The sequence below is a fragment of the Thamnophis sirtalis genome, unplaced genomic scaffold, assembly GCF_051295495.1.
Source record: "Thamnophis sirtalis isolate CommonGarterSnake01/CBP01778 unplaced genomic scaffold, rThaSir2_p1.2 scaffold_11, whole genome shotgun sequence".
In the NCBI taxonomy this organism is placed as follows: Eukaryota; Metazoa; Chordata; class Lepidosauria; order Squamata; family Natricidae; genus Thamnophis; species Thamnophis sirtalis.
In genome coordinates, this window is record NW_028261391.1 from 45,854,790 (window position 1) to 45,875,515 (window position 20,726).

Here is a 20,726-nt window from a genome sequence, read left to right on the forward strand (position 1 = left end):
ACCACCTCTAATCCTTTAAACTGTGAATAATTCCCTTCATCATAAAGAACTCACATGACGAATAATGACCATATAAACATATTATCTTAGGAATCCCAAATGCCACTTCAATATGTTATGAGTTAATGTATTTTGCCCTGTATTTGTAAAAGGACTAAGGCTTCATCCAAATACATTTTTGTGTGAATAATAATCAAATATCTGTCTGGTTACAGTTAAGAATCTTTTTTTCACAAACACCCAAGGTATTAAAAAGTTAAAAGAAAATTATCCATAGAGAAGCAGCTGAAAAACCAGCTGTCTTTATGACAGCCTTAAGAATATTTTTGTATTTTTTAAGCCTTAAGGCAACCTTAAGAATATTTTTGTATTTTTTAAGAGTCTTTTAAAGAGGTATAATTTTACAAACCAAATTTAGCAATTGTTTTTCGCAATATTTTATCCAAGTAATTAGGTAACTAATATATTTCTGAAGGATACATTCCAGTTACATGTTTAATTTAGTATTTCCACAATTAGTACATTTAGTATGTTCTCTAATGATTCAGTTCAATGTCCACAATTAACAAAGATTCCAGTTTTAAAAAATTAGGCACTGCTTTGTATGATTGAAATTCCAGTTTAAAATAAGAATGTGATATATAGCTATTAAAAATAAAACAAAAACAATCATGTGTTTGAAAAAGTATGTTGGGGGGGAATATTTAAATGACCCGTTATCAAAGATTAATGACAGAGGTAATTTCAATTAGTATTATTTCAAATTCCTGATATATTAAATGTGTCTCCCTTTTTCATTGCAGTCAATTTTTTGTGTTACAGTGTAACTCCTAAATGAGATTTTGGGACAGGAAGTTACTACATAAATACTGGCACCATGGAAAAATAAAATGAACAGAAGGATGGACTTGCCAAATGCCAATACCAAATTCCACTTACTCTTCTCAAGCTGTCACACAGCATATTACTCTTTTCATTTAAAAACAACAACCCTCTCTTACTATAAACTACTGTAAAGCAAAAGGAGGACAAAAGCCAGGTTAAGCAAAATAATTATATCTCCAACTAAGAAATATATCAAAACTTTAAAAATCAAAGCATGTTATCCTTGAATAAATTAATGAGGTACTGTTAGGAAAAGCTTTGTTTACACAAATCTAGTGGAAGCAAGCATTATTTGCAGAGCTCTTAAAAAAAAGGTTCAAAACAAAGCTAGACTGCTTCTGGGCGAGAAGCTGAGAGCAGAGTAATTTACAATGCATGTTTTTCCCTCCCCCTTTGCAGGAAGCAAGGCTGTCATTGCGCAGCTGTGCTTCAGGCGTCATCCTTCCCTCTGTCTCCCATCTTGCTAATTAAAAGGTTGATCACAGAACAATGCTCTTCTCATTAATTTCAGTGTTCCGATTGGGCAAGATCCCCGATTGCTCCGCCTGATCTTTTCCATGCGGTTGAAGTTAATATGACAGGAATCCGAAGATAGATTACCTGCTGCCATATTGCCTTTCGCCTCCAATCAGGAGCTATCTGTGTAAACTGATTGTTCTAATTTGCTCTCATTATTTTTACAATATCAGGAGAAAATAACGCACACAGCTCACTGTCAAAGCCATGAAAATCAGTCATTAGTTAAACCAAGGCACTGAGTGGCTTTATTAGGACACTGCGGCTTATTGATGTGTAACTTCACCAAACTAAAATAGCGCCTTTCCCCAAACAGGAATAGAGTGCCTTTAGTTGAAAGAAAATATTTATTACGCTAATACAAGGAGTAGTAGAAAAATTGCTGCTCTGACATAGTTAATTGGCATTGTGATATGTACAGCTGACTAGGAACAATGAAAATGTTTCAGTTCAGCCTGCATCTAGGTGTCAATCTGTACCAAACCTGGGGGCTGTAAGCCTTTTTGTTTAAGAATTCACTCAACTCTTCCTTTAAATTGAATAATCAACAGCAAAAATAATTAAAAAAATAAAACTGATATACTTGATACCTAATGAAGCAGTATCTGAGACCAAAGAAGACATAAGAAATATTAATAATAATGTCTGAGGTTTTCTCAAGGTGCTCCCAAGGTCCAGTATTCTGTCTGAACACCCAAAGATCTCTGATTCAAGAAGGGAGCAACCTGCACCTTCTTTGAATGAAGGTACCATGCTATCCAATTCAAAAGGATCCTCAGAAGTTAAGAGCAGAAAATGCTTTTCCCCGCTCCCGATATCATTTTCTCTTGTACTCTGAAAATCCTTTTGAAACCAGAGTTTGGTTGATGTATTTCCATAGCCAACAAATATGGATGTTCAAGCAAAGCAAAAAAATTTACATGCCAAGCACACCAATTTTAGTAACAGCCTTGTCCTTATTGGAACGGACCAGGGCATAGCAGACAAATAGTACACAAATAACTAAATTCAATTAGCTATTCAGAGGCCTGGGAAGAACAGTGGGGATGCACAATATTGAGCTAAAAAGTGAAATCTAATGAGAAAATGGAACATTAACAGTTCCATTGATGGATCTATGCATAGTTAAGACAACTAAAGAAAAGAATTAGAAAATGCATGCCCTTTGTCCATCTTGGCTTGTTGGCTTACTTATGAGGAGCTTATATTTTAGATGCCTTCAGAAGAATATAGCAAACTGCCTTGTCAGCCATTATTCACCAATTTTAAAGAAACAAGAAAGTGCTCCATCTTTTTGAGGTTGCTTTTTCAATATAGTAATTTTTAAAGTGATTTGCTTTATTTGCCATTCTGGACAAATAAGGACTGTAGGATTCTCTAAACCATATTGCCCTTCTCTCTACATTAGCCTCCTTTCAGAGAATCTTAGCCAGGTTTTGCTCTTCAGAATTCTTGCATGGAAAATGGTGCATCGTGCCACAGTCAGAGAAACGTGCTGATGGCACAAATTACAAGCCCCCAGCCGAATGCTCCAGCCCCCACCATTCGGGCAGATTTATGTGGGCTCTTGCCGACGTTATTACAAGTCAGAGTTTATTGGGAAATTGTTACATTATGCGGAGTGTCTAACAAATTGCTTATGCTGCTATAATTGGATTACAACAGCCGCTTGCTCCCACCGGTAAGATTAGGCAAGTAGGACTCCTGCCGATCTCTGAGCGTTAGCAGTAATTTTATTTGCCTTGCCTCTCTCTTTCCTAACAACATGCCTCTCTCCCTGCCAGCTGTCTGCTGAAAAGGCACAGGCTTGTTCCTTGGCCCTAACAATGCAATTACAGCCCTGCAGATCGCACTGTTTGTGCATTAACTACAGAGCCAAAACGAGGCGAATTGATCGTTTGACTTTTGGAGTGGTCACGTGATCCCTGTGTGTGTATGTGTGAGATCTGGAATGCATCAGCAGGCAATGCTGCAGTACACGCCTGATGAAGAACTGGCTCCTCATTATTACCCCTCCTGGGGACAAAGACACAAGAGCTTTTCTGTGCTGACCCAAATGAATGTAAATTAATTTTTAGTTTAGCCAAAATGGTTAAGCAAAAGCAGAAAAGAGTTTCAGTTATAAAATCCTTTTCCCCCCCCCTTATTATTTAGGTCTGGTATTGTTGTGGTCTCTGGCCGTTATCTAAAAAGGTCACTCCTAGTTTTAATATGATTCCATTATATCCAAGAAGATAATATTCATTACATTTCAATGAAGTATGCCATTATTCTTCCCATTTCATAGATGGAAAACTGAAAGAAACTTCTAAGGATACATCTGCTACTATTTAGTGATTACACTGCTCAAGCGAAATTTAAATCCAGATTGTGGAATCAATGGTCTTAGCACAACAAGAACCTGCTACTACTAGAACATGCATAAGAATCAGACTTTTCATTGTGTTTGTTTCTCAAACATATGCAAGAAATGAACGTTATTTATACTTCTATACTTAACACAGAAGAAAATAAATTATACCAAATTATTTCACCAGCAAAAGATACAGAATTCCCTAAGATTCCTAATCTCTATATCTAATCATATAAATTGGAATATTTATCAAGCTCATTATTTTGATTCCTCATTTGTTAATGCAGTGCAAATATTATTGACTATACAGTAACGGTCAGGCTCAGAATTTAAAATGGCCCTGTCTAAAAAGTGACTTGCCAGAGGCACCATAATTTGTGGAAATCAAACGATACAACATTACTTAATTCATGATGAATCCAACATACAAAAAGTAGCTTTCAAAACAGAAATAAAGGCATATGGTATGCGGTGTGGGTATAACAGAGACTAAATATGCCTGTTAAAATGTAGTTTAACACTCAAAAAGAAACTCTGAACAGCTGAAATATCTTATAAATAGCTCAGACCCAGAGGAAGTGCAAATGTCTGCATTGTGAATTGTAGATCTTAATTACAGACAATGGCTGGTACAGCAAGTACTAAGGAAAAAAAAAAACACCAGTGAAACAGTTTCACTGTTCATAGCTGGCAATAACTCTTCAGGAAAATATTTACTATCAATCAGTTATGAGAAAAGGGACTCTACGCTCATAAAACAGCACGTTGCTTCTCACACCAGCACTATTTTGATTCAACATAATCTGAATTTAAACAGCTTGTTTCCTGTGGATATAATTTTGGAAATAAATAAAATATGTTGTCTATCAAAATCTGGAAAAAATGTGACTTGGGTAAAGGGAACAAGAATGTTAATATTTTTGCTTCAACCCATTTTCAAATAATTTTGACAAATGCTGGAAGGAGGAGTGACTACGAAAGTGCAAAGTATTTCTGATTAGCACAGAATAATCTTGTGATGTTGACCTCACAAAGATAATAAAAACATTGAATATATTCATTATATTAATTATGTCTTATGGTTGTAGAATATTTGAGTAAATTTCATACTTCTTCTTTGGATTTATTTTCAGTTAATTAATGTGTTTTTTCACTCTAAAATATTTATTAACATTCTATTTCAAGAGGAAAGATGTATAAGAAACATACATTTTTAATTCCTCTGTTCAAACCCCAATTCTGGGAAGAACAGAAATGCACCAATTCCTAGAAGGCAGCATTAGCCACGTGTTCAACCAACATTACAAAGAAAGCATTAATGTGGATAAAGTGCAGAATCTACTAAACTCTGATAAAAAAAAAACAATGAGAAATAATTTTGAATACAGAAAGGTCACAATGCATAAACAGTTTTTCACTATAACTGTATTGACAGAATGCCTTTAAAGAAATTCCTAATAGGAATAGAGATGTTCAACAAATCTCATGTGCAAAATAAGGGCCTTGATTGAAGATCACCAATGCATTTCCCAAACTTAAAATTTTCAAATACTATATACCCTATTCTAAATTATCCTATCACATCTTTTTATTTCCTAAGCTGATTAACTGCTAACTATAGAGTTTGTAGAAATTCTTATATGTAGTTATATAGGGTGCGTGTAGTCCGGGGGTGGGTTCCAGCAGTCTCTACTGCTGGTTTGCTCATGGCCACGCTGCGGGTGCACATGCACAATGCAATAAAAATTGCTCTGTGCATGCGCAGAAGCAAAAAAAAACCAAGATGGTGCTGCCCAAAGAACTGGTTCGGGGGTGTGGTAGGCCTGGATCGCTGCCAATTCCAGCGACCCAGGCTGCCAAACCACTACTGCCACTGAAACAAAGCATAAGTTCCCAAACCAGGATGACTGAATAAGTGGGGAGCAAGAGCTTCCATAAAATCATCCCTAAAGAAATTCAAACCACTATGGAAGGAAATTTATTTCTGCCTCAGGATTCCTGCATTTCCAGGAACTTTCCATCCTTTTTGAATCTCCCAAAGGTGCTTTTTCAAGAGGCAACTGGATTTTTTTGAAAGTCCAGTTGCCTCTTGAAAAAAGCACATTTGGGACAACCATGACCTGGATGACTGAGAATCTCCATAGACATCCTTTTTTAATATTCTGCACCTCCAAATGGGAGGGGACAAGATATTAATAAGTACTTTTAGCACTCTTATACTGCAAAGTCTTCTCTATTGCCCAAAATACCCATATAGTATATACTTAGAAAGTGCAGCTTACAAAATAAGAGAACAGCTGCTAGCTTGGCTGACTTTCAATAAGCCTCATTAAAGCAATACCTTAATTGTCCTTGAGCTCAAGTAAAAGTTGTGAAGATTTCTCACTAAATTTATTGGGCCAATCTTAAAAGTGTCCATCTATCTGTCACTGAACTGCTAAAAATGAGACAACAGTTATACAAACCTTATTAGAATACTTGTTTATATACCTGGGCACATTGATTGTACCATTCTATAGCTGATGGTGATCTATGTTCCTAATATGCTGGAATTTTTTAAAGCAATTTGTAGGTACACATCAAATATAAGAAATTAGCTTAAAATCAATCTGAAGTTGACATAGCTTTCACAAATTATGGTATTTTGTTTCTGAGCTCTTACAAGGCACAGAGCCATTTAGTTCTTCCTTATATAGCATTATAAGATTCATACAGGTAGTCCTTGGTTAATGACTTGTTCAGTGACCATTTGAAGTTACAATGGTGCTAAATGACTGGTACTTAAGACTGGTGCCCAAAGTTGTGAGGAGGCCTTTGCTTCAGGATCCACAATTCTTTCTTAACAACTGCAATGGGATGCAATCATATGATGTTGTGTTTTACAACTGCATTGTTTAGCAATAGAAATTCCAGCTCCAATAGTTGTCATTAACTGAGGACTCTCTGTATTGCAATGGCAATACAGTTAACGCCATGCATTTTTTGGGCAGTTTTGAATTTCTATGCCAAAGGGTGCAACCACACTGCCATGGTAATTTGCTTTCTAGGTATGCAGGTATAAATAGAAACATGACTGCCCCAAAACCTATATATCATCACCTATGAATATTGAGAATAATAAAGATGCTCCCTTCAAATACAGAACAGGTTCAAGGCAGTGACTGGTGGATGTCTGGAAGTCCTTTCCTCTCCCCCAGTAGTGACATTCAAATGGTATGAGCAGCCACTATCCCAAATGTGTCATGGTGAAGATTCAGAATTCCACTTGTCATATTCACTGCTTAATAATGGCAAAATGAAATAGAATCCTGGGTGGTTAACTATTTTCTTTTTATGGGGAGTTCAAATAATTTAATAGTGATATTCCTTTGACAAAAACTTTAGTAAATATTCTGCTTTCAAGCTCTGCCACATGAATCCTCTAATACGTTTCCATCCTATTTTGTTCTATACAAACCCTAACAAGATAACAAAAGGTGATTATTATATGCAACATACAGGATAAGGACTGCCACTTTATAGGACAGATAGGCAGAACACTAAGAGACTGCATCCATGAACATCAACTAGCAGTCAAAAAACACAATGAAAACACTTTGATCTCACAACATATAGATGGACTCAACCACAGTTTCAAATAGAACATTGAACATCCTAGGGCTAAGCTACATCGAAAAATGCTAGGGAATTCCTGGAAGTTTGCATTAGACCAATCAACCATCAATAGACACATAGAGATAAATCACATTCACATGCCAAGAGACAATTTAAAAAGCTAAGAAAAACAAAAAGACCAGAATGCATCTTCTCTAACAACTAACATTCAGAGAAACAGGAATTAACACCAGACAAACAATCAAGCAAAAACCAATAACCTAATCACGGAGCTACTAAAAAGGAAACCATATCGCCACCAACACTAGCATATAAGCTGCTGCAAAAAAACAGGGCACTAATTATATAGTCGCTAGCACTGATGATGTTATCTAGTTAGGTAATGAAATGTCCTAACTCAGGGAGAACAAGGGCTCCAAAGTTATTACAAACTATATTGGGAAAGCAATACTGCTGAAGCACATCAAAATGTCCAGGAAGATCCCTCCCTTCAAATCCTCCATCCAATTTGGTTGCTGAACTTTTCTTTTCCTCACAGACTTCTTAAAACTATGACACACAAAGCTAGAAGTGGTTGGTTTCCCCATTTTGAGTTTTCAAAAAAATAATTGTTACTGCAATTGTTACTGCAATTGTTATTGCAGCAGAAGCATAGCCACCTCTATATCTGTCAAAGCAGACCTAACCTTTTGGATCTTCCATAAGCTTAATCTTCTCATAGCAGCATCAGGAAGAGGAGGAGGAGGTGCCCCTGACATGAGTGACATCAAGCTAGCCACGCCCACTGGCTACCACCCCCACCACCCCCAAAGTCAAACACAATCCTGATGTGGCCCTCAATGAAATTGAATTTGACACCCTGGTCTAGTTCTTTTGGCAGTTAGCAAAATAAGCTTTAAATCTCCAGCAGCAAGATAAGAGGGTGTAATCCTGCAGCAGACCAATTGGACCTTTAAAGATTCTTCCTCCATGCAACCTACAATGTCTGCAGGAGAAGTCTTCTGTTAATACAGAATGAATAATTCTTGATTCTTGTAGAAACAACTCTATCAACTTCAGCCTGTCTCAGCAATTGGCTAGCAATGGGGCCTGTGGCTTCACTGTGAGAACATATCCTTAGTGAATAGTAAGTGGGATGTTTTTACAATGTGGTAACCTAGTTGTATGACTGTCCATAGAAGGACAAGATAATGTTCATGGAAATAGCTTCTTCTGGACAAAGTGAGGATATAAACGCTTTACATTTCCATTTTAGCAGGATAATACAAAGACCCTGCCTATGTGAATATTCATATTTACTAAACTATGCAAATTTGTTTATTTAGTATTCAAAAGATATATGATAAACACAACTGGTTTTAAAACAAAAACATTTTGAGACATGTTACACACACCTATTCCCTTGTAAAATCTAGTAAAACCAATAAATTCATACACACAGTCAACTATAAAAACCTTAGTGATACAGTGCTAGAAAAGAATATATCTTTAATTTGACACCAGGGCTTATTTGTTATTTTTTGTTATCATTGGCTTTTTTCTTATGGATGGTCCCAAAGATTCTAGGCAGAATAAACAGAGGTCTAATTTATATAAGCACACCTTCATAGGTGCTACAAAAAATAATTATCATATTTGCCTCATGTCTCTCTACCAGCTACTTGTAAGTTATAGTCAAACCAATGAGCTTTGAACAGAAAAGCCTATTGCTGAATGAATTGCATATTGCCCAGCCGTCACATACCCAGGGTGAAACTCAAACCAAATTTTTAAAGGGAATTTTCAAGCAGAGTGTAATACTGTGGTAATTACAAGAAAGAATCCCCATTTGTAGAAGATGGAATCATTTCTATCTGAGCCAGATCATGTAATTACCAACTGTAGATAAGTGAAACTATGGATAATGAGGCTGCTTGTAACAAGGACTACCTTTTTTAGTTATGCTTAAGAGATCTTAGCTATGAAGTTTATACAGATTTAACATGCTCATTGTGGAAGATGTACATTACAAAAAAAAATTCTACTTACTGTATTTTTCACACTATAAGACGTACTTTTTCCCCATCCAAAAAGTGGTTGGAAATGTCTGTGCGTCTTATATAGCAAATGTTGCCGAAGCCCTGCTCACCTACCAGCCCGCACCCTTTGACCATTTTCAGCCACTCTGAGCCCTGTTTTTGGCCTTCATGCTTCCTGTTTTTGGCCCGTTCCAGGCAGGGGGGATTGCCGCTGCCGCCTATTGCCATCATCATCGATCGGTGGTGGCAGCAATTGGTGGCGCTGGCAACCCCTGGGGCCAAAACAGAACAAAAACAGAATATGTGGAGGCCGAAAACAGTGTGCACGGGGCCCGAAAATGGGGCACGCGGATGCCAAAAAGGGAGATGCAGAGGTAGCAATGGGTGGCAGTGATAGGCGATGGCAATGGGCGGCGGCAATCCCTGCAACCTGGAACAGCTGATTAGCGATATTCCAGGAGGTTGATCCAACTGCCAATCAGCTGCTTGTGCTAAATCAGGCTGTGCTGAAGTTGACCAGGCTGTTTGCTGTAAGGAGGCAAATTGCTGGGAGGGAGAGGCAGATTTTTTTTTCTTGTTTTCTTCCCCAAAAGCTGGGTTTTTTTATGGTCTGGAGTGTCTTATAGTGCAAAGAATATGGTAATAAGGTGCTTATTTTCCTATCAAAAATTACTTTGTGTTTGGAAAGGGTGGGCAGCATCCATAAATGCTAACCTACAGCTGTATGCACTGAATCTTGCAGGGCTACTCTGAACTTTCTTCTAATGAAAACATGAAAGTTAAGTAAGGGGAAAGTTCACCCACATTCCAGTCATTCACAATTTCTCAGATCTATTTCTTATTTTACAACAATCATATTTGGTTGGAAAGCTAAGAAAAGCTAAGGGAAAGCTAAGACAAGGTACATATTTTGTCTAAAAATTGTTCTTCTGAAGTGGAAATATAAAAAGACACATTACCCATTTACCATTATATGGCAATTTTAAGTTCTTCTGACTTCACCTCTATCTTGTTAACAGGAGTCTCCAAAGGGGAGGAAATACAAGTAAATCTGAGTTTTTATTATATAATGGTGGCCAGCAGAGGGGGTATGAGAGTATCACATGCTCATCATTTAGACTTCTATATAAACTTTGTTTTAGAAAATAGAGGATGATAGAGGCATTTAGATTCTTGAGTTACCTGTTTAAATCAAACATGGGTACTTTTTTTTACAAGAGGGTAAGAGAAAAATAAATCAACCCAACATATAAAAATATGGCCAATGCTAAAATGTTTCAAGTAGAACATCTAGGATATATTTTGTTAAATTAGACTACAAAATATTTTAAATACATTTTGGCTTTTAATCTATTTCTGAAAAGGAAAGGGATTATAGGTAGGATGCCAAATCCCACAGTCAAAGTTTTACTTACTTTGATATATTTTGTTAAATTAGGCTACAAAATATTTTAAATACATTTTGGCTTTTAATCTATTTCTGAAAAGCCAAGGGATTATAGGTAGGACGCCAAATCCCACAGTCAAAGTTTTACTTACTTTGACCACACAGCTTTCAGTCTTCATTGTAGTACCTAAGCAGACTGTGTCTTGGTTTAAGCAAAGTCTGGTACAGTTGTTATAGGCCTGTGAAGATAGGAAAAAGTGATAAAAATAGAGATGCAACATAGTAAGCATGCATTTCTTTTAAAAAAGATCTGTATTCCTAAAAGGGCCTTACCATAAAATATAAGATATTATTATTTACAAATTTGTTTTGAGTTAAAAACTCAGAAGAAAAGCACAAAATACCTCTGAAATACTGTGATTTAGTGATTAAAGAATTTAACTGAAATAGTGTTTAAGGTGTTAAACAAAGTTCATATCAATCCTCAAGTATGAAAGATCAGTGATGATATTGGGCCATGGTTTCTTAGGCACTGGGAAAAAATTGGAGGAATCTCTCCTTTGTATATCATCTTGACTTCCTGAAGAAAGTCAGGATATAAGACAAATAAATGCTAATTTTGTGATCATCAAAATCCTGCATTTACTTGAAACAATAATAAATTGAAAATACATATGTAACGGTATGTAAAGGAACATTTACATATAGTATACTCCTCCCCCCCCTCCCATGTACCCTTTCTATCAAAAGATTCCATTAAGATCCTGCAGATCTGGGGATTCCTAAAAGGTGTGCATTCAGTAGACAGAATCTATTGCAAAAGCATTGCAATTTTACCTCAACAGCAATTGCAATAGCATTTATATACCGCTCCGTAGTGTTTTGCAGCACTGTCCGTGTGGCTTACAATGTCAGCACAGTATATTGCTCCCAACAATCTGGGTCCTTTTATCAATCTTGGAAGGGTGGAAGATTGATTTTAACTGAGCAGGTCAGGATCGAACTCCTGGCTGTAGGCAGAATGAACCTGCAATACTGCATTCTAATCATGGCACATCTACGGCTCTTCTCTTAAACATATCTGATGCCAAAATATACTTCAGCTTACGCACAGCAGTCCTCAATTACCAATGGTAATTGAAACATGAAAACTCTGTGGCTAAACAGCATGTCTGTAAAGTGATGTCATGTGATCATGGCAATTTACAATAGCTGATTTGGCAGTCCCAGTTGCCACTTTTAGGTGAATCCTGCGCAGTCATTTACTTTCTGTAAGCTGCCCGGAGTCCTTCGGAATTGGGCGGCCTATAAATTTATTAAATACTAATACTAGTCATAATATCCCACAGTCACGTTTGTGATTTTCTGATATTTCCCATTGACTTAGTTTATCAGAAGCCGGCAGTCAAGTTTGCAAATGGTGAGAACATTACTGTAGGAGGCTGCAATGTCATAATTGTGAGCCAGTTGCCAAACACCGGAATTATGGTCAGGAGCTGCAATGGCTGCAATTGCAACTGGCACTAAATCCCCCTTGTTCACCACTGTCATAACTTTGAATGAACAAATGGTTCTTAAATAAAGACCACCTGTATTATTTTCATATATTTAACAAGGACATTGCACTACACATAATACAGGACTGGTGTTCTAATGATTGAGGTCTAAGATTATGGACAGTGAGTCTGAACACAGAACACAAAATGTGGTCATGCAAATTATATGGTCACAAATAGGAAAAGGAAGGTGTGCTGGACATATTCACTAACTTCAATTCTTTATAAAAAAACAAAGGGGGGGGTAATAAATAAATAAATAATATAAACTGAATAGTTTATTGATGAAGCAAAAGGTATCTAATATTAAAATAAGGTTCTTTAGTCTGCTCTTATCTTGGCTTTAAAAAAAACAGAATTTTTAAAGATAATTAAAAGGCAAGATTCCAATCTTTTTGGAATGAGGCTGTATTTGTTTGAACAACTATTTCATCAATGGGTTATATTGATAAATTTTATAGCCCCAAATTCTCCAGATCTTCCCCAAATTTTCTTTAAGGAATGGTTTAAAGAAAGACCGAGACCTAATTTTTGTTTGTTTGAGGCACAAATACTTTCCATTAACCAAACCACATGTATCCTCAATGTTCACTGAAAACAAAGATGGAAGAAGACATTCTCCATTTTTATTTAGATGCTTTTTTACAACTCTTCCCCTATTATTTACTTACTTTGAACACATCTTTTCATTTAAAAAATCTAAGCCAGTTAGTTACAGAGAAATAAAATCAATAATCATGTATGTAAGGAAAAACAAAATAGAGAAAAAAATCACCTTTTCTGACACTGCTTTGGATTTCTTCACAAAACACAGAATGGAGTGTTAATGAGGAACAAGAACTTGTATTTCAAACAAGAAAATAAATAGTCTACCCTTGTATTAGACCAATGTTTTCTGTGTGCCCACTAATAGTAAAAATAGTTTCTTTGATGATGGGCACAAACAACGAATATTCAATTTTGGATTGATATTTGAGAGTCAATATGGACTATCGTTTTAATTTTATTTTACCAAGATATTTTTATCTTCTATATTTTAAAGAGCCAGTTTGGTGTACTGGTTAACACATCAGGTTGGACATTAGGGAGAGTGTGAATTCTAATCTTGTCTTAGACAAGAAGCCAGCTGAGCAACCTTGGGCTGAAAAACCTGCTAAGAAACCATGCTAAGAAAATTACAAGGATTTGTCCAAACAATTGCCAGGAGTCAACACTGACTTAAAAGGCAAGCATGCAAACACACATTTTAAAATAATATTTGAATTTTGGGGTTTTATTTGATTTTCCATTTTTCCTTTAGCATGTATTCTCAGCAGCACAAACTTTGCTACCTGTGAACTGGATTTCTGCCCCTCCTGGCTTCTTTGGGGATCTCAGGTAGTGGTATTATGTTTGGGAGATTGTGAATGACAATTTAAGGGAAGCAGTAATACTCCCTCTCTTAAAGAAGCCAGTTTTTGGTGTCACTGTTTTAGACGCCTTCCTCCCTGTCTCTAATATTCCTTTTCAGGGAACTTTTAGGGAAGATGACAAAACTCCAATTACAAGGGATCCTAGATTATCAAGATCCTTTCCAGCATGGATTCAGATCTCGATATACTGTAGGAATTTACACTGCGGACTATATATGTAATACTTTGACTCTTCAGGCTCAGAAACTGAATTGTCCAAACACCTCCTCCAAGAGAAACCAGTTTCTGGGCCATGAGAAACAGTGTCTGAAATACTTGCCTGATTCTGTGCCAGAGGTAGATAGCCTTGGAGTACTTTAATACAGTTTTATATTGCATATAAAGAATGCAAGTATAAACCAGTTTGTTGAAAACTACTCTTTTGGTGAAAGCTTGCTATAATTCTGAACAAGTTTTCAATTTCACACTGCTGCTAGGGTAAAACATTTTAAAGAGTTTAATTTTTACAGTGGCTTCAGTGACACAGGATTATCTAACAAAGTAATGGCTAATCAATAGGGGTTTAGTTGTCAGGTGAAACATATAACACACTAAAAGGGATTGATTGTTAGACTCCTTCTTATTTACTAGGAGGTATATATTTAAAATGACACAAACTTGTTACCAAGCTACATTCCTTTAACCTTGCAAAGGCTGTTTGAGATGAGTGTTAAGCAGCCTATAGCAAAACACACACTAATGGAAAAGAATATCAAGAAAACACACAGCTCTTCAAATCATGTCAAGAGCAGGAGGAATACAATGAGAGTGACTAGGAGATACAAAGCTTAATCTGTTTCCAAACTGCCGTATCTGTTGGCATATACTAAGAAAAAGAGAATAAACTCTACAATAATTGTCAAAATTATTGTAGAGTTATAGAAGACTTATATGAATCACAAGTTATGGGTGGTCGGTTTAAATAACTGCATCAATTTGGAATATTTTGATATGAACTTCAACAGTAAACAAAAAGGTTGGACTAAAATCCAGAAAATATTATGAAGTTTTACCATAATCTGAGTTTCTACAGGTATTGTAAAAATGGCTAGTATTTTCAGTGCAGCAATTTTTTTTACACTAAAAGAATCTTTTTTCAATTTTTAAAAATATACATTGTTTTCATTTTATTCTTTTTGATTGACAAGCATTTTAAAGTCCTCATAAGTTAATTATACATAGTATATTGGTATCAATGTGGCAAACAGGGATGATTAGAGAATCAGAAGTGATTACAAAGTTCTTAATGTATATGTAATGCTGATATCACTATGTATCAGTCTGTCACTTTTATTGTATATAATCATAGGTTATTACAAGCTAAGTGATGTATAAAACTGTCCTTATGTTACCAGTGTGAAGTAAGGTTAATACTTAGAGAAAATAGCCTTTGAATCTCTCAGATATTTCAAGCTTCCCATTTAAACCAATTGAAACCTTTTATAATTGTATGGTCTAAAGAAAATGTAATTTCCCAAGCAATTCATCCAAAAGATCACCATCTGTGAGTAAAACCCCATTTTTATCAGGTGTGGCAACCTAAAGTTCAATGAGAATGCTTTCCCTACCAATTAATAAGTACATGATTTATTAGAGAAATATTGTAATTAAAAATTCTAAAATACAACAGCTCACCTTGTCATGCTATTTCTAGAGACATGACTGTTAAGAAATATTTGCGAACAGAACTACCAGATGGTTAAAAAAATATTAGATACTGAAGAACTCAGCTGATTTGAGGCTATAGGTAAATCACTTCTACAGATTCACAAATACTATTTCCATTTAAAGTATAAAGGCCTTAGACAGCTATCATTAATTGTGTTTAACACTTTGCAGAGAGAGATACTTCTAAAAGTATTAAATAAAGCTTATAAATTTGAAAACATTTATAAACCATGCAATTAAAAATGAAATTTAAGTTGAGCAGCACAGTATTATTATATTATATTTCAACATGCAACTAGTATTTCCAAATCTATGTTTTAAATCTATTTCCATAGTCCAGAATATTTATAATTCAAATTTCTAAGACTATATATCTCTACAGGAATTCTGGCTCTGAATAAATTAATCATAATAAGGGTAACAGAAATTCGCAATGTAAAATCCCAATGTAGCTTAATCCAGGTAGGCACATAGCTCAAATTGCCTCAGGACCTGAGAGAAAAGCCAGGTACTTAAATACTTGCTGGGACTGTTCTAACCTCCAGGAATATGCTGTTCCAGATGGAGTAGTGCAATGGGAAAGCCTTACTTCCTAGTCTCCATCAGATGGCACTGCTTAAGAGATGATGCATGAAGTGAGGCCAATATGTCAGATCATAGAGGACAGGCCAAAAGAGGGGGGGGGTGTCCCTCAGATAAACAGGCTATATCCCATGAAGGACATTGTAGATGAAAACCAACACATTGAATGGAGTAGTTCGCAGAGGGATTATACGGACCTATCAAGTTATGCCCATAATTCATCTATATTAAGAATGTATATGTCAGCTTTTATCATGTTTGGAGCATAATTGTTTATACCGCTGCATTTTGGACCAGTTGTAGTTTGAGTGGTCAAGAAACAATGCACAGTTTATTTCAATAATCCACTCACAATATAACTAAAGCATGGATGACTGTGATACGTCCCAGTCCAGTGTCAGCAGTTTTGAAGATCTTGCCCATTTATTCAATCTCAGGATCAAACACTTCCCAGGCAATAAGCAAGAATATGCTTAAATAACTCAAGAGTTACTTAGTTGGAGCTCGGTTAGGTTTAACACTCATATCTTTGCCAGAATCCAGAGCTGCTACTTTGAATGCTCATCACAGTGGCTGAAACTGAAATCATTCCTTTTGAGGGAGATGTGCGGTTCAGAAATGTGAAAAGTAACATGAATTTTCCTGCTGGAAATCAGCATGCACCAACTGCCAACCTTTCAGATGCCACAACTCCTCCAAGCTTGCTACACTGCTTAAAATGCAGGATTCAATGTAAGAGGCTAATCATGGACATCCTATTTGAGGGGCCATCTAGTCATTCCTGGAAAGCAAGGAGTTTGTTCCCTACACTTATTCACAGCTGTCCTACTCTACTCCAACCACCATTCTCAATTAAAGAACAACTGAAATTATCAACTTCAAACAAACCTTTCCACCCACTGGCTGGAGAAACTAGTAAAACACCATCATCTCTGTGGTTACCATCAATATTCAACCTCCCTTGACACTATCTTAAAGATAAAGGCATAAAAAAAGAAAGACAGAAACATTTGGCATGGCACAATATAAACTCGATAAATCAAAACCCTTTTCAGAAATATTCCCACAACTCTGTTTAAAATACTGCAATTAGATCTTTCTTGCTGTGGAACCCAGAGAACCTAATTTTACCACTAGAGGGAAGAATTGTCTTGGTACATAGGCACAATACATAGAAATGATTTTTAAAAAACAATTTCTGTAACAAAAGTTTTCTTGACTAGATGAGCCTTCTACTTACATACAAAATAACTAATAAGAAAAAAAAATCAAGACTCCCTCTACATTTTAAAAAAGGCAGCGATATTAACTGTTCCCAATTTAACCTACCCCCAACCCTGAAAATTACCCAATAAAGCTCTATTGACAAAAGCCAGGAGAAAAAATTGTTTGTAAAACAAAATCTGAAATAACAAGATCAAACAAAAGAGAAATGTCATGGTATTTAGCCATCTGGTACCTGTAAACAAACTGCCCTCCAAAGAGAGCAGAAAATACATTCTGCTAAATTATGATTCAAACACTTATTAGCTAATATTGGCAGAATTTGCCAGATTCAAACAGTATTGTTAATGTATAGGCGGTTTATTCCATCCCAGCCTCAGATCTTGGCCATAAAAATATGCGAAGCCCACTTTTTCTGGCTTTCCTTTCTGCTGTTGCTAGCCTGCCTTATGTTTTGCTCATCTTCAAATATTTAAATTGTTCATTTTAAAGCCTAGTCATTAAAAGGGAAGATGGCAACTTAGGCAGTCATTTTTCTTCCCATTTACAATAGGTGACATTTCTCCAGCAGTGCACAAGGTGTTGAAAACCTGGCAGCTGTTACCTCCTGGGACAGAGCTCCTTTTTTATCCTCCTCTTGACAGTTTAACTCAATGGGTCAGCACCTTTAAAGACAGCAAAGTATCAGTGAAGTGGATGGCTAGAGTTGAATTACTGCACACTCCCTAATCAATGGAAGCCCTCACTGCAGGTGAAACTCTTCATCTATAGAGGTGCATGGAGGAGGAAAATGTAATGCCTTAAGCCAGATGGGTTTCATCTTGTGGTGTGTGATTTTTGCTTTGTCTTTAAAAAGAAAAAAGAAAAAAAAGAATGGAACAAGCTAACAAGCGGACAGATACTTTGTTAGCTTCTTGGCCTCTCTCATGGCTCTGAAGCCCCAGGGTTCCAGCCACACAAGAGAAAAGAATTCAGCATACACGTAAACACTTAAAGAAATATAACTAAGGGGATGGCAGCATGCTGTTTTCAAAGAGTTGAAAGTCCTGTTCACAGCTTTATTTATCACTATGCACGTTCAGTAGGCTGTAAGTGGACAGAGAAACAAAAGGTCAGAAGAATAGACAATGCTAGACATTTACTCCCTGAGAGAGGAAGGCAGAAAAGCAGCACATCTGACAGACATGATTAGTATTAAAGTAAAAAGTCAATACAAGTGGGCTTTATGTTTCAGGATAATATCTTTGGCAGCAGCCTTGAATTTCTGTTTAATTTATAAAGTTAACTCTTGAAGTACTAAGGAAAAAATCTTGAGAGATTATTAACTGAGGGAGGACAGGAAAACTAAATGCATTACTTTATGAATATTTTTAATAATCTTGCTGGGCATTATCAATGTTAAAGGTCAGGTTAAATCAATCATGTTGATTTTCCCTCCCTGAAAAATATGCATTCAATTTTAGATAACTATGAGATTTATTATTATTTTTAACTGTTTTTCCTTCATAACATTTGCCCAAAATTGTAAATATCCTGTGGTTGGGCTCAGCCAGGGTTGTCAAAATGGTGGCATGGGCCACACCTACTTCAGCTCCGTGAAGGGGAAAACCGTTATGAAACATCACATGACAGCAATTTGACACCGCAAGTATGACACCCATGGGCTCAGCAGTTTTTCCACTTTCCCCTCAATATATCAGAATCCTTGTAAGTCCTCTAAAACCTCTGATTATTGCAGTCAGAAAACATGATGCAAAACTGCTGAAGAAATGGCTTACCAGAACACAGTGATGGAAAGGTATAGCTATTCTAGCTGGGGAATTCAAGGAGCTGAAGTCCATACATCTAAAAATTGCTGAGATTGAGAAACGCTGATGTAGAAGGAAGGAGAACCTTTTTAGTTGAGAGAGAGTCAGGGATAGCTGCTTCACTTTTATTCTGTCTGGAAGCTGTGCACTTTGATGCAAAAACTGCCATGCATATCATTTCAATGACACTGCTATCAGCACTTCCCCCACATGGCACCTTTTGACATAATTTCCTCTCTGCAAAGACTATCCAATCTCCCTCCACCCGCAGAGCAAGTTTTGACAGGAAAAAGATACTTCATTAATACCCTATTTGAGTAAAGGGGAGTAGTCTTCCTTAAATAACCTGTGCTGAGCCAATCTTTTAAAAAAGGCAGGAGAGTAATCAAGTTCAGGGCAGCCCTGGACAGCTGCCCTGTGACCTAGCTCTGTTGACCTTTGCTATTCATCACTTTCCTTAAGAGTGGGAGGGCAGACTCTTGGGGAGTGATTTCACAATAGACAGCTACAATCCAACAATAATATGGTTCTTACAAAAAGAAAGGGAAAACCCAGATGGTATTGCAATAAATTTACAAATCTTCATTCATGGCTCTGTTTAACACACCCCAAAGCCAAAAGGCGCAAAGGTCCCTGGAGAGATTCCCCCCTCATTGGCTTCTAAAGGCTAGCTCTCTTTTAAGGCTACTAAGACTCAATTCTTTACAGAGGTAGAGCCCTTAAAATAATAAATGCTTGACTCAATCAATCTACCATTCAGATCCAACACTAAACGATGGGTACTGAAAACTAATTATGTTTTTGGCAAGAACGTTGAATTTAAAATAGAAACACTCAGGTTAAAAAGGGCACTGGAGCATTTGAGAGGCTCTTTCAAAAAGGCGACACACATGCATAAAACGGGATTCAAACCAGGAGTTTCATTCAATAATTCACACATTTATTTTTAAAATGAATCAGATTAGTCCCATGTGTGACCTGCTGGTCCATCTGTAGTCACTGGACTTAATGGGCCTTCTTTTCACACTAGCTTCAGTTTGAAGTATGAGACAGATAAATTTAGTTTAATTTTCAACAGATCAAGCTATCCATTTTCGAAACAGACCATCTGGATCAGCCTATTAAAATTAATTTATAACTTAGCAGAGGAAAGCATTTGTTTGTTAGCTAAACATAGTTGCCAAAAACTTTGGCCCCTTGTCATTGTTTTCTAAAACTTCACACACACACACAAACACACACATCACATGATGCATGTGTGTATACAGATTTTATCCCTAAACTTGTCCCCCACAGAATGACCTACATGTATTTTTTCTACTTTTAAACTAATTATTTCTCTCCCCTTTATTCCTTCCATCCAAGAGAAAATGAAAGCAGTCAAAATGAAGTCCCATTCACTATCTTTCAACTTTTAATATTGTTAATGCAGGGTGAACAGTGGTAATTCTTGCCAGAGCAAAGTTAATGTTCTCTAGGATCCTTATGACTAATCTAATTCCTTTATTATGAATGCCTATCATTGTAAATCATATAGTAGTAAGGGCTTTCCACGTTATTTAATCACTCTTCAATATAAGATAAATATTTTTATTTTAATCAATTAACCAACCCTTTCATCAAGTAATCTCCCTGAAGAGCTTTTGCTTTGTATGTAGCTTAA

At 36.3% G+C, this 20,726-nt stretch overlaps 1 protein-coding gene across 10 annotated transcripts in view; it reads right to left on the reverse strand.

The window, feature by feature from the left end:
• The window catches only part of BTRC (beta-transducin repeat containing E3 ubiquitin protein ligase), a 188,833-nt gene that overhangs the window by 70,905 nt on the left and 97,202 nt on the right, over nt 1-20,726 (reverse strand). For 9 of the 10 annotated variants that reach the window (XM_087725735.1, XM_087725738.1, XM_087725736.1 and 6 more), the window contains one exon: nt 10,927-11,013. The exons of the other annotated variant lie outside the window; for it this stretch is intronic. In XM_087725735.1, coding sequence (XP_087581861.1) covers nt 10,927-11,013 — 87 coding nt within the window. The remainder of the gene's footprint in view (nt 1-10,926; nt 11,014-20,726) is intronic. 10 annotated transcript variants of the gene reach the window in all.